The sequence below is a fragment of the Laccaria bicolor genome, genomic scaffold, assembly GCF_000143565.1.
Source record: "Laccaria bicolor S238N-H82 LACBIscaffold_6 genomic scaffold, whole genome shotgun sequence".
NCBI lineage: Eukaryota > Fungi > Basidiomycota > Agaricomycetes > Agaricales > Hydnangiaceae > Laccaria > Laccaria bicolor.
Window position 1 is genome coordinate 139549 of NW_001889877.1, and position 13847 is coordinate 153395.

The 13847-nt window shown below is 47.4% G+C and overlaps 6 protein-coding genes across 6 annotated transcripts; 4 read left to right on the plus strand and 2 right to left on the minus strand.

The window, feature by feature from the left end:
• Positions 1–954: 954 nt before the first annotated feature.
• On the minus strand, positions 955–2411 carry LACBIDRAFT_324533 (uncharacterized protein; the record flags this gene model as incomplete). The annotated part of the gene is made up of 13 exons (XM_001878323.1): positions 955–964; positions 1056–1124; positions 1206–1208; positions 1283–1311; positions 1386–1477; positions 1557–1575; positions 1604–1632; positions 1816–1908; positions 1988–2018; positions 2066–2078; positions 2111–2200; positions 2302–2311; positions 2381–2411. The coding sequence occupies 13 exons, from the start codon at positions 2409–2411 to the stop codon at positions 955–957; spliced, it is 519 nt and encodes a 172-aa protein (XP_001878358.1).
• Positions 2412–2763: 352 nt separating this feature from the next.
• On the plus strand, positions 2764–5284 carry LACBIDRAFT_247479 (carotenoid ester lipase precursor; the record flags this gene model as incomplete). The annotated part of the gene is made up of 17 exons (XM_001877960.1): positions 2764–2939; positions 2992–3161; positions 3222–3286; positions 3344–3367; positions 3415–3514; positions 3569–3634; positions 3686–3755; positions 3806–3896; positions 3946–4209; positions 4270–4307; positions 4362–4391; positions 4444–4479; positions 4527–4596; positions 4658–4695; positions 4752–4858; positions 4917–5027; positions 5076–5284. 17 exons carry the CDS (start codon positions 2764–2766, stop codon positions 5282–5284), a joined length of 1665 nt encoding a protein of 554 aa, XP_001877995.1.
• Positions 5285–6688: 1404 nt separating this feature from the next.
• LACBIDRAFT_315360 (uncharacterized protein) lies at positions 6689–9209 on the plus strand (the record flags this gene model as incomplete). Its single annotated transcript, XM_001877961.1, has 16 exons — positions 6689–6864; positions 6917–7032; positions 7118–7215; positions 7266–7278; positions 7326–7436; positions 7491–7556; positions 7608–7677; positions 7730–7820; positions 7872–8138; positions 8194–8231; positions 8290–8319; positions 8373–8408; positions 8460–8529; positions 8590–8627; positions 8680–8786; positions 8845–9209. 16 exons carry the CDS (start codon positions 6689–6691, stop codon positions 9207–9209), a joined length of 1692 nt encoding a protein of 563 aa, XP_001877996.1.
• A 269-nt stretch (positions 9210–9478) lies between these two features.
• LACBIDRAFT_293247 (uncharacterized protein) lies at positions 9479–10580 on the minus strand. Its single transcript, XM_001878324.1, has 4 exons — positions 10475–10580; positions 10000–10425; positions 9892–9946; positions 9479–9839 (listed from the first exon to the last, which is right to left on the minus strand). The coding sequence occupies exons 1-4, from the start codon at positions 10517–10519 to the stop codon at positions 9532–9534; spliced, it is 834 nt and encodes a 277-aa protein (XP_001878359.1). The 5' UTR covers positions 10520–10580; the 3' UTR covers positions 9479–9531.
• A 247-nt stretch (positions 10581–10827) lies between these two features.
• LACBIDRAFT_324536 (uncharacterized protein) lies at positions 10828–12318 on the plus strand (the record flags this gene model as incomplete). The annotated part of the gene is made up of 2 exons (XM_001877962.1): positions 10828–11080; positions 11171–12318. The coding sequence occupies 2 exons, from the start codon at positions 10828–10830 to the stop codon at positions 12316–12318; spliced, it is 1401 nt and encodes a 466-aa protein (XP_001877997.1).
• A 778-nt stretch (positions 12319–13096) lies between these two features.
• LACBIDRAFT_315362 (uncharacterized protein) lies at positions 13097–13756 on the plus strand (the record flags this gene model as incomplete). Its single annotated transcript, XM_001877963.1, has 3 exons — positions 13097–13383; positions 13433–13499; positions 13550–13756. 3 exons carry the CDS (start codon positions 13097–13099, stop codon positions 13754–13756), a joined length of 561 nt encoding a protein of 186 aa, XP_001877998.1.
• Positions 13757–13847: the final 91 nt, after the last annotated feature.

Sequence of the window (13847 nt, forward strand, 5' to 3'; positions counted from 1 at the left end):
TTTGATCCCGTAAAGTTACAGAGCCGGCTGTCAACACGCCCTGCAGCCAGTTCAGCCGTCATTTAAGCACTCAAAAGGGCACTGGCCGGCAGGTCAAGTTCAGCAAAATTATCGGACTCACCAAAGGGCTCCCAAATTGTCGAGGAGGCACGCGGAGGCTGAGACGACACAATGAGAAAGCAGGGGGATGAAAAGAAAGAGGGCGTGTTGCTGCAAGGAGGCGCACGTCCTTTCTGATTGATTGATTGATGTCGAAGTACAACACATGTAATTCTATGTAATTTAACTACAAGCAGACAAAAGGAAAGGATCCAGCCTACAATCTCCTCAGGTCCAAGCTCCCAAACCAAAATCCACACCAGACCCGCAGTCCGCGCCCGTTGCTAGCAAGGTAAGTGGGTGGGAAGAGGTCGGGCAGCATCGACGAGGACGAGCGGGCAGCGCGAGGCGCGGCTGTTTGGCTGCAGGGCGAGGACGCAAACAGAGAAGATGCGTCAGCAGGTGGAATCACAAACGCACGTGACCGAATCCGCGTAAATTCTCAGTATTAAGTGCGACTCACAAATAACACGCCCCCGGTTCGAATCCGGGTGTGTCCTCTGATGTACCGGGATTTACCTTTGTATTTTTAAAGCTTCAGCCCACACATACGCACTTCACAAAAATCAAAACAGGACACATACATCATTGAACTCACCAATTCTGCGATCTTCATATCGCAAAATTGATTTATTTTATCAACAATTTTTTTTTTTTTTTTTTTTTTTTTTTGCAAGTTCAACCTTGCGCGTTCTGGAGGTGGGGCTTCCGACTTGGCAATATAGCACTTCCCCAGATATAGAATGGTGTCATGAAGCGGGGGGGCAACAAGGACAAGAATGCCAGTGAGTACTGTATCTTTATTCATCAAACACAACCAGTTTTCTAGCTCACTGTAAAGCATTGCCGGTTGCCTTACAAATGCCTATACAACAAGTCACTTCAGTAAGGCCTGGTACCAACTCTTTTCATCAATTATCACCACATAATATATCAATAAGGGACAAATAGCTCACTGCACACAGCGGTAGTGCAACCCAAATTCAATAAGCAACAGGCCTGCTCCTGGTTCGAATCCAGGTGTGCTTATATGTTGTGAGTGCCTACATTTTGAACTTTGACCCCCACACACATATACCTTACTAACTTAGATGACACTGACGTACCAACTGCAAAAACCAAAGGACACATAGTTCACAGTATAATCTTGTCAGTTGACCTTTACATAAGAAGTGCAACTCACAAGAGTCCTGGTTTGACTCCAGGGATGTTCTATGAGTACATACCCAAATGCTTTTTTTTTCTTATGCGTCTGAACTCTGCATTGTAAAATCTCTTGATTTAACATGGCCCTGAAATTGGTTGACCTGGTGAATGTCCAAAAAAATCTCGTGTACCACAACTTTGACCTCATTTGATCCACTATGCTCCATGAGTGCTGTATCCACTTTTTATTTCTTGCCAGACAGTTATATAACTACTAAGCAGAGTCTATTCCCAATGGACATATGGCTCACCTTGAAGCATCGTCAGTTGCTGTTGTAAACCAAAGAATGCAACTCACAATGTCCTGGTTCAACTCCAAGTATGTCCCTAAAAAACCCGTCAAATGTTTTTATTTTTGGCAAACATAAACAGCATAAGTATCATCAATTCAAGATGACGACTTGCTAGTACTTAGTTCAGTCAGATGATGAAAACACCACTGGAACACCAAATTTTTGACAACATGATTTATGATTATAATGCAAAGAGATAAAAGGACACATAACTCACTGTGTATCTGTACCTTGAGTGGTAGATTGAAACTGAAAAATCTCTGGTTCAAGTCCAGTTGTGTCCCTTCGCCCCTTTGACCTTCGTTTTGGACTATTTAGGAGTTCGATCTTACTATCTTATCTTGCATCATCTTATCGCCGTGCTTTGTAATACTAATAACGCCACGCACTTGACTTGGATGATCGCACGCGGCACCTCATCTGTATGCTAGCTTGCTCGAGTCTCCCGCTCCAATACTATAACTAACATCACAATTCGGTCTATGGAAGTTGCATTACGCGTATCAACTCACCTTCTATCAGGGTTCCAACAACTTGAATCCCAACGGTTGAGGGAGTGATGTAGACGTGTTACGAATCGTATCGTTGCGGCGTGGACATAGCTAGGAAGGTTATATCCTCATTATCTGGGTATTTCCGTTGAATGGCCCAGATTTCATTACTGTTGTTTAGGTGAGTAACTAGTTTCTTTCTCCTGCCTCACCTGCCTTCGACTGCGAATTTCCAGTTCTACAGGTGACAGGTCCAATTCAAGACCAGCCGCAGAACGTACTTCTACATACAGGCCTCATCAGCGGCTTGTACGAAATTCATTTTCAGAAGCGCTTTGGCAGATGCCTCTGATATTGTCCTCTTCAATCAATTAGGGAGGGCAGTACGGACTGCGGAAACTCATCCATTTAGCTCCACCTCCACGCTACTATGCACCGCCGGTCATCGCTACCGTTCATCGCGGAGATGTGATGTACGCGGTAGGTCAACGACTCACGACCCGCGAACCAACGCCCGGATTTTAACCAATGGCGTAGCCAATTGCAAGGGGTTATGCATTACACATAGGACGCGAGACAGCTTCGACTGCATCAACGCTCCAAAGCACTGCCTCCGCCTCCGCGCATGAATTAGATGATTTAAAGTGCTGTATCATCCTCCCATGGGCGTCATCATGGGTCGTCTGACTAGGATTCTGCCTTTGCCCTTACTCTTTATTTTATCTTTCCGGTTTACTGCAGCAGTCACAGCAGCCCAAGGTCCAATCGTTACATTGGATTATGGGTCGTTCCAGGGAAACTTGACTGGAAACTCAGTGAAGTTTTTGGGGATTCCGTTCGCTGCACCACCGTGCGTGATTTCCGTTTGTTTTTGCAACGGGCACTCATAACCCTCTATTAAGTATTGGGAACCTACGATTCGCCCCCGCTGAGGCACCAATTCCTTTCAAAGGCGTTCGTCATGCGACTGCCTTCGGAGCTGCTTGTTTCCAACAGTCGCAAGGCGCATCGGCTCAGAACTTGTCATCCATTAGCACTGATTTCCCCCAACCCTCTGTATTTTCTGAAGACTGTGAGCTCCACCTCTTACCAAATTCTGCACATTTGTGGTTTGCTCATCGACTTTGTGTAGGCCTGTTCATCAACGTGTTTAAACCGGCGAGTATCCCAGCGGGAAAGAGGATCCCGGTCATCTTTGTACGTCACTATGTCCGTTTAGCTCTTTCGACTCTGAGGTACTTGACCAATGACCAGTGGATTTACGGCGGCAAGTATCCCGTCTTCGAAAAGCGCTGTAAACTCAATGTCTCCTAGGCGGCTATGAGATTGGGGCTACCTCCTCATACCAGGCAGATCCACTCGTAGCTCGCTCAGTTGCGTTGGGCGAACCAGTGATATACGTGTCGGCCAACTACCGCCTGAATGGTCAGTCCCGTCTGTCTCGTGTATTTCAGACAACTCACCCTTTGCGCAACGAAGCCTTTGGATTTTTGCAAGGAAAAGAAGCCAAGGCAGCTGCACTAGGAAATATAGGTCTCAGAGACCGTGAGTCGATTGTTTTGAAAGTTTTTTTTTTTCATAATCTTATCTTGCTAGAACAATTCGCTCTCCGATGGGTTCAAAAGCACATTAGTGCGTTTGGAGGAGACCCGACAAAAGTGATAATGTACGTCACAAACTTTCCACAGCTCTTTCAATGTTGACTGGTTCCTCAAGCTGGGGCGAGAGCGCAGGAGCTTATTCTGCGGGCTACCATATTGTCACCAACGACGGTGATACGCAAGGCCTTTTCCGCGGGGCATTCATGGTATGGCTTTTTCCCCCGTAATATGGATCGAGTATTCATCAGCATGCAGGAATCGGGCTCTCCTGCCGCCTTGTATGACATCACTGCTAACCAGCAGTACTTTGACAAGCTTGTTGTGGATGCCGGGTGTCAAGGTTCTGCTGACCCTATAGCCTGCCTACGCGCCGTTCCGTTTGATAAGCTCGGGGATGCTATAAACCAGTCTCCCAATTTATTTTCTTACCAGAGCCTGATCGTGTGGGGACCTTCCATCGATGGGTTGTTTTTCAAACGCGACCCTCAAGATTCCCTGCTCAAGGGTTTGTACGCTAAGGTATTCATTCCTCAAACATGATAATGTGCAATGGCGAAGAATTGACTTTACCGAACATAGGTGCCATTTGTAACGGGCGACTGCGATGACGAGGGAACGTATGTGCTTCCGCTTGATTGCCTTCCAAACACAGAGTTGATTTTGTTCGATAGCATCTTCTCATTGAGTAATACAAATATCACGTAGGTCTATTTACTCCTCTGATAAGCCTTCTCTATTAACGTGGACGAACAGAACGAATGAAGAATTTATCGGCTACATGAAATCCAAGTAAGCTTCTCAATCTCTTAGGAACATCGGTTTCTCAACGAGGATAGTTACGTTCCTGGAATTTCTGACGATCAATTGGCTGCCATCGCGAACGCCTATCCTGAGGACCCGGCTCAGGTGCGTTCAGAACAAACTATTTACCATGGTGACCTTGAATCAACACGATGGCACATACCAGGGATCGCCGTTCGGCACAGGAACAGGAAATGCAATCACGTTCGCGTCTGCTCGTTGTTGTTGGGACTTTCGATTACTTAATGTGCTTTTTACAGCCCCCAGTTTAAGCGCTTCTCTGCCGTATATGGAGACCTATTCTTCCAGGTCCCTCGAAGATTCTTCTTGGAAATAGCATCCAAGACCCAACCAACATTCGCATTCTGTGCGTATATTTCCTTTTAATATGTTTACTATGAGCTGCTCACTGCTAGGACTTTTAGTGTATAAACGTGGAAAGGCTACTCCAACCGTAGGCGCATTCCACGGATCTGATCTTGCAGAATTCTACGGCTTTGGTACAGAGCCTGATTATATTGGCACAGATGCGCTTAGTGAGTGCTTTCCCGACCATCTGGGCCTCGCCACTGAAATCCCTCAAGTCAACTTTGCAAATACGCTCGACCCGAATACCAAGAATCCGCAAAGCTTGTTATCTTCCATTGATTGGCCCTGCTGGGGGTCCTCAGCCGCTGCGCCTCCATTGCTCACCTTCCTCGATCCAGCCCCTTCCATCAACATTACCCTAGATAATTACAGAGTCCAAGAGATGGACTTGTTAACTAAGATATCCCTAGAATTGTGGGCCTGAACTCACAAGCACTTACGGCTTCATAGTGCCATTGGGACGTAGTGGCGACTCCCCAGACCTTGGAGGATTTTGATTGACTTTTATTTTGTTGGTACATATCTTGAGAATACAGTTATTGCGAAACCTACATTCATCTGCGAATCCGAACCAAATAATTCAACCGGGAACGGTGAGTTTCACAATGAAGTGTTGTTAGTTGCCTGTTGTAAACCATACAGTGCAACTCTGGTTCAAATCCAGGTATGTCCCTATGCTGGACACTTCTCGGAGTAGTTCAATATTTTTAGCAAACAGCATAATATCAGTTCAAGATACCAACTTGCAGTTCGAACTTCACGCAGACGATTAAAACACCACTGGAACAGTTTTACTTAACAAAATTTCTATAACATAATCTACATATGATTATGATATTAACTCACAGTTCACGGGAAGAAATAAAGGGACACAAAAGTCACTGTGTAGTATATGTACCGTGAGTGGTAGATCGAAACCCAGAGTCCAGACTCAACACCAGTGGTGTTCGTTGGGTGGTCACCTTTGTTTTGGACTGTTTTGAGGTGAATACGTTTTTTGTGCGATCGCTTTGTATTACTAATGGCACTTGGTTCCGGCGTGGACTTCCCATTGAATGGCCCAAATTTCACTGTTGTTTAGGTGAGGAACTGCAACAGTCGTTTCTTTCTCCTGCCTCACCTGACTTAGAATGCGAAAATCTGGTTCTACGGGTCCAGTTCAGGACCAGCCGCAGAATGTAACCCACATAGTTTTCATCAGCGGCAGTCAGCGGCTTGTACGGAACTCATAACGGTTTCTGGCAGATGCTTCTGATACTTCAATCGCTGTCTTCTCTAACCCCGATCAATAAGGAGGGTAGAACGGACTGCGGAAGCCCCTTCACGCTACTACTATGCTATATCAGTACTTCGGCAGACCCTCTCAGTCGGCGGTCACAAATGTCACATTTTTTGGCGGATGAACGTGACAGATCGTGACTGGCCAAAAAACAGAACTTCGCCAATTCTTCGTTTTTTTAGACGAAAAAAAGCGGAGATAGGTTGGATTATACGCAGGAGGCCCTGTCTCAAATTTTGTGGCAAGAAATTTTGTGGAAAGTTCGAGATCAGGAAAGTGCCGACTGAGAGGGTCTGCCGAAGTACTGATAGGGCATAGTATGCCCCGCCGTCTTCTGCGGTCATGGCGGGTCGGATGTGATGTACGGGGTAGCTCAACGACTCACAGCCCACGAACCAAGTTAGTCAACGCCCGGGTGACATATGCGTTCCATATGGGGAGCGATAGACAGGTTCGAACTTCGAAATGACTCCATAGCAGTGCCTCTGAGCTAAATTGGACGCGTGTTCATGATTTAAACTGCTGTATGATCCTCCCATAGGCGTCATCATGGCTCGTCTAACTAGGATTCTGCCTTTGCCCTTGCTCCTTGTTTTTCCTTTCCAGCTTACTGCGGCAGTCACAGCAGCCCAAGGTCCAATCGTTACATTGCATTATGGGTCGTTCAAGGGAAACTTGACTGGAAACTCAGTGAAGTTTTTGGGGATTCCGTTCGCTGCACCACCGTGCGTCATTCCCATTTGTTTTGGCAACGGTCACTCATACCCCTCTATCAAGTATTGGGAATCTACGATTCGCCCCCGCTGAGGCACCAATTCCGTTCAAAGGCGTTCGACAGGCGACTACCTTTGGAGCTGCTTGTTTCCAACAGTCGCTAGGCGCATCCGCGCAAGGCTTGTCATCCACCAGCACTAATTTCCCCCAACCCTCTGTAATAGCTGAAGACTGTAAGCTCGCCCTTTTACCATATTCCCGTAGATTTGTGGTTTCAAGCTCATCGACCCTGTCTAGGCCTCTCCATCAATGTGTTCAAACCGGCGAGCATCCCCGCCGGAAAGAAGCTCCCGGTCATCTTTGTACGTCACCATTTCCGTCGAGCTCTTTCGACTCTGAGGTACTTGACCAGTGGATTCACGGCGGCAAGTGTCCCGTCTGCGAAAAGCGCCGTAAACTCAATGTCTTCTAGGCGGCTATCAGGTTGGGGGTAGTTCTTCATACCAAGCAGATCCGCTCGTAGCTCGCTCAGTTACGTTGGGCGAACCAGTGATATACGTGTCGGCCAACTACCGCCTGAATGGTCAGTCCCGTTTGTCTCGTGTATTTCAGACAACTCACCCTTTGCGCAACGAAGCCTTTGGGTTTTTGCAAGGAAAAGAAGCCAAGGCAGCTGGACTAGGAAATATAGGTCTCAGAGACCGTGAGTCGACTGTTTGAAATTTTTTCTTCTTTCATAATCTCATCTTGCTAGAACGATTTGCTCTCCAATGGGTTCAAAAGCACATTAGTGCTTTTGGAGGAGACCCGAAAAAAGTGATAATGTACGTCACAAACTTTACACCTCTCTTTGAATGTTGATTTGGTTCCTCAAAGCTGGGGTGAGAGCGCAGGAGCTTTTTCTGCGGGCTACCAAATTGTCACCAACAACGGAGATACGCAAGGCCTTTTCCGCGGGGCATTCATGGTATGGCTTTGATCCTCCAGTAATATGGATCGGGTATTCATCAGCATGCAGGAATCGGGCTCTCCCGCCGCCTTGAATGATATTACCGTCAACCAGCGGTACTTTGACCAACTTGTTGTGGATGCCGGGTGTCAAGGTTCTGCTGACCCTATAGCCTGCCTACGCACCGTTCCGTTTGACAAACTCGGGGATGCTATAAACCAGTCTCCCAATTTATTTTCTTATCAGAGCCTGGCACTCGTGTGGGGACCTTCCAAAGATGGGTTGTTTTTCAAACGCGACCCCCAAGATTCCCTGCTCAAGGGTCTATACGCTAAGGTATTTCTAAAAAATGATAGTGTACAAAAGCGAAGAATTGATTTACCGAACATAGGTGCCATTTGTCACGGGCGACTGCGATGACGAGGGAACGTAAGTTATGTGCTTCTACCACATTGCCTCCCAATAACCCAGAGTTGATTCTGCTTAGCCTCTTCTCATTGAGTAACAAAAATATCACGTTGGTCTATTTTCTCCTTCGAAGCATACTCTATTAACGACGTGAACGAACAGAATGAATGAAGAATTCCTCGGCTACATGAAATACAAGTAAGGTCATCACCTTCGTAGGAACATCGGTTCCTTAACTTTCGAAGATAGTTACCTTTCTGGAATTTCTGACGATCAATTGGCTGCCATCGCGAAAGCCTATCCTGAGGATCCAGCTCAGGTGCGCTCGGACAAACTATCCATCATAGTAGCCTGGAATTAACACGACAGCACATAACAGGGATCCCCGTTCGGCACAGAGACAGCAAACGCAATCACGTTCGCATCTGCTCGTTGTCGTTGGGACTTTCGATTGACTTGCTTTCTACAGCCCCCAGTTTAAGCGTCTCTCCGCCGTACAAGGTGACCTATTCTTCCAGGTCCCTCGAAGATTCTTCTTGAAAATAGCATCCAAGACGCAACCAACATTCGCATTCTGTGCGTATGTTTCCTTTCAATATGTTTACTATCAGCTGCTCACTGCTGGGAATTTTAGTGTATAAACGTGGAAAGGCTACGCCAACTGTAGGCGCATTACACGGATCTGATCTTGCAGAATTTTATGGCGTTGGTACAGAGCCTGATTTTATTGGCGCAGATGCGCTTAGTGAGTGTTTTCCCGACCCTCTGGACCGCGCCACTGAAAACCCTCAAGTCAACTTTGCAAATACGCTCGACCCGAATACCAAGAATCCTCAGAGCTTGTTATCTTCGATTGATTGGCCCTGCTGGGGGTCCTCAGCCGCTGCCCCATTGTTCACCTTCCTCGATCCAGCCCCTTCCATCAACATTACCTTTGATAACTACAGAGTCCCAGAGATGGACTTGTTGACCGACATATCCTTAAAATTGTGGGCTTGAACTTAGGAGGACTTACGACTTCATAGTGCCATGCAGAATGGCGACTCCCCAGGCCTCGGAAAATTTTGATTGACTTGTATTTTGTTGGTACATATCTTGGATCCTACAGTTATTGCGAAAGCTACAGAGTTACGAAGCGCACCTCGAATCGCTACCCCTTTCTTTCGACGTGATTCATCTTCGAATCCGAATGAAATAGTTCAAACGGGTTGGTGGATCACCGTTCTGCTCATGCAGAGCAATTACACTAAAACTCTAGAGAAAAACATGCACATAATACATATATATGGTGGTGATGGATATCGATTTATTAGTAAACTCGTTATAGTCCTGCATTAAAAAACTCTCCCATCCTTTTCCAAAACCCAACAGGAGGAGAATATTTGTCTTGACCAGCCAACCCCACAACGATGTTTCCCGAGTGAGATTTGAGTTGACAAAGATCCGCAACGGGCGCGTTCCCTGTTGAATCTACAGACTGCGATCCTACCATCACCAGAACCTCCTTATTTGTCGATTTCAAGATCTTCATCGAGGCCGACAAACGAGGAAGCATCGTAAGCTCCCCTTTCCGTGTTGTGAGATGAATCACCCCTGAGAACGTTGGAGGTATATAAAGCAATGTATTGCCTTCCAGGATAGTTAGTCATGAGATCGATAAGTCAATGAGGTATTAGCATACCTTTGCGAGAGTAAACATCAAGTCCCATGCGTGGTTGCGAAGGATGAATTGGCAGCTACCAAAGCGTTGGTGAAGGTAGTCGGGAGTCGATACTGAAGTCTGACGCACCAAATTTATAGATACATCACCAGAACGAGTGGTGACGTTCACGGTGGCCCTTTGGGTCCTACTGACACTCCCCGTCGTTGCGAGCTCTAGTGATATCGGTCCTTTATGCGACCGAAACGAAGCATCTGATGCATGTTTTCCGCATTTCGACTTCTTCTTTTTCCCCAGACTTGAATTGGGTATTTGAGGGTCGATGTAGAAAGTCCCTGTCAAAAATGAATTGGCCTTTGAATACGTCAGACAGAAAGTGAAGTACACACCAGAGATAGGCTCGTTGCGAGCCTCAAGATGAACTTGATTCACCGTCGGAGGCGGAGCAAGCATCCCAACCGCATGACGAACTTGAACCAGCGCATTCCCATTTGAACGGGAAGGTTCAGGTACATTCGGGATGTCCATGTAAGGCGGGGGTTTGTCGGTCCTGTCCTGCAAATGGAACTCAGAACTTGTCTGGCCCTGAAAGCGATATTGGTACCGTAGCGCCAGAGGATCCAGGACTTTGCTTGTCAAGAAGAAGCATCTTCAGCGAGGTGGGCAACTGGAAAGTCAAGGTAGGATAGGCGTCGATATATACAGCAGTGAGGCTGCGGCTGCGGATGGTGGCAAGGAGGTGAGGACGTGGAGGCGGTGCTGCGACGGATTGATCGCTACCACTCCCTCGTGATTTGCTTACGCCAACCTGACCATTCGACACTAACGATGAACGATAACGTCAACGACAGCTTGAAACACTTCCCCTCCTTACCGCAACTCCTTCTAACTCTACCCCCTTCGAATACAGAATATATACCCTCAGAAACCTGGAGATTCCACGCTGAAAAAGGGCACATGTTCGACGCGGGTGTAATTACCCAGCACCTCTCCGACGACATCAAGCACGTCTCATGGCTCAAATCACCCCCAGCGTCATATGTCAAAGATCTGGCCGACGCGCGACAGCGCATAGCTTACGAAAACTGTCTCCTCTCCCCCATCGGCCGCCTCCCCCTAGAGATCCTGCAATCCATCTTCCTCGCATGCCTTCCTGAGGGCTTCATAGAAGCCAATCCTAACACTGCACCACTACTCCTATGCCAAATATGTAAGTATTGGCGGGACGCAGCACTCCCACTCCCACTTCTCTGGGCGTCTTTAAAAGTACGGCGCTTCAGCACTGGGACGTGCAGCCCAGCCTTTCCGCTTGCCGAATTATGGCTGGAGCGATCCAAACCCATGCCCTTATCAATTTGCTTACCGTTTGACACCGACCTGGGATGCGATCCGAGGCCTGATGACGTGTGGTCGTTAATCCGCTTATTCTTCCAACACCTTTCACGCTGGAAATCTGTGCACATGTGCCTCCGCGACCTTCTTCACTATGACTGTCTCTTACCTCTCAAGGGTGATGTTTCTACAGGGCTTTCTCCGATGCTTGAAAACCTCGAGCTGTACTTCCCGCCTGGTAGCGTCGTTGATCTTCAAATGTCCGATCTGGGATTCAGAGATCTAGGTGACGTGGTACCCATGATCTGGACTTCCTCCCCACGGCTGCACACATTAACGCTCAACGCGACGGCTGCGCGGTATGTACTGCAGATTCTTCAGACATGTCCGAACATCCGCGACTGCGAGTTCCACCTCATTGATGATCGGGTGCTTTTGCATCCATACGTGCCAGAACTCACTCTTCCACATTTGCACACGCTGAATATCCGAGCGCGAAACACGATCTGGAACCTCCTTTACTTCCTCACCACCCCCTCTCTCCGAAAACTCACCATCGAAGGGGAGAAGCAGTGGTCTCGATATGGCTTTCAACGTTTCATCGACCAGTCCTCTTGCTCCATTGAAGAATTCTCAATGATCAATGTATTTATCAGCCCCAGCAAACTACTCTACGCCTTGGAGCACATCGGCACCGCCGTCAAAATATTACGCATCCACATTCATCCCCGGCAACCTACTGTAAAGCCGATCTCGGACGCGATACTCCGGGCTATCACGTCCTATCTCCTCGTCCCGAACTTAGAGGTGCTGAATATGGATTGTGATGGTATGGATCCGGAGGACTATCAACTATTCGTGGAGATGATCACGTCGCGGTTGGGTTGGCAGTCGTCTTCGCAACCGGGTTTGCGTGCTGTGCACTCGCATTCGCATTCTGCACAAACCCTCCGAAAAATATGTCTGTCCGCTGACGAAGACACCGCACACATGCACGCGGACAGCATAAAGTGGTTCAAATCATTGAGGAAATACGGGGTGGATGTAGAGGATGACTCTGCGTGGCGGGATCATAGAATTGACACGGACCTTAGCTTATATACCTACTGGGTATAATGTCCCTTTTACAGCCGATTGCAAAAAGGCTGGCACAACTGCGGCTTTGGGAAAAGAGAGGTAACCTTAGAACGTGAGGCAGTAAATTTGAGGTAGAGAAGAACAATGGCAAAGACAAATTAGGAGTGCAGTGTTTGATGGCCAATGGGCATCAACTGCATTTCTATGGCTGGGGGTGGCGCCCACACAACATGTCGGGCTTGCGCATATGTAAATTGGGAAGGGTTGTGACAAATTTACTCCAAGTCGGTACTTATATGCACAGAGACCTGGAATGCGAATAACGTCACTTTCAATGAACGTAGTAAGTTGAGTGGTCTACATATCAAAAAATGCAAAAAAAATGTTGAGTTCATTTCGCGCTTCAATTCTCAAAGGGGGGTTAAATGCGAGTGAAGCGGCGCGGAACATGTAATTTCCGCGAAAGACGGAAATGGACGATATCGCTTGACATTTGGGCTTATCGCCGTGTTATCGAACGGAAGTGTCCATGTATTGCTGTAGTCGGATCCTAATACAAATAATCAGATGTGGAGTGCAAGCATCGTGGGCCTCGATAGAGATCCGAGTCAGGCGGACTAACATTAAGTGGCAGCTCAGAATCCTAGCCGATTAGGTCTCTTCACAGCAACGAAGTGGATTCCACAGCTAAGAGTATAAGCTGTGCGTATTTATATGTCCCGGCAGTGCTCACAAGCCAAGACATTGTACCAAGTATATATATAGACTTTATTTCGTCTCCGATCGCAAAAGACTTGAAGCCGTAGCAGATGCAAACATGCGTCTCTACCTTTCAACGAGAAAACCATGGGACAGCGTTTATACCACAGAAGATGGCCAAGCCATCTACAAGACGACTACGCCATGGAAGATCTGCGAGAGAAAAACCAGCATCGAACGTATCGTCCCAAGCCAAGAGATAGAGAACATGCGCGATGAATTTGCTCACCTTGCGGAAGTGGACTATGGAGTATTCTCATCGAGCCACATTCGATATGCAGGCCAGGATCTGGTGACGAGAGATTTTTTCAGAAAAGGTGCCTGGTCGTGGCGCGGACGACAAAGGTCAGTGATTTCGACGGGATGCGATTACCAATGTGACTGACTCGATAAGAGGACGATTCTTCACTGGGCCCGACGGAATAGAATATAGATGGAAGTTGGGCGTCCATGTTCCAGAGGTACGTCGCTCCTTTTTGCTATTCGAGTCAAACTCAGATTTCGTGGATAGCTCTTTTTGAATGACGGCATCGATACCCCTGTCGCCTGCTATCACCGCAGCAGTTTGGGAATTTTATCCCCCGCCCACGCCGCATATCTAGAAATCTTTCCAGTTGGAGAACACATGGTTGATTTGATCGTAGTGACATTCATCTACATGGAGAGGTTGAGGCAAGAGGAAGAAGCGCAGAGGACCCGAGGCGGAGGTGGTTCTTGAGAGGGTTTAACCCCATTTGCTTCGCATAATGTCCTATATCCTAGGTTATAATTGTCAGATAATAATAATGCCACCTCAATATCAAGTACCG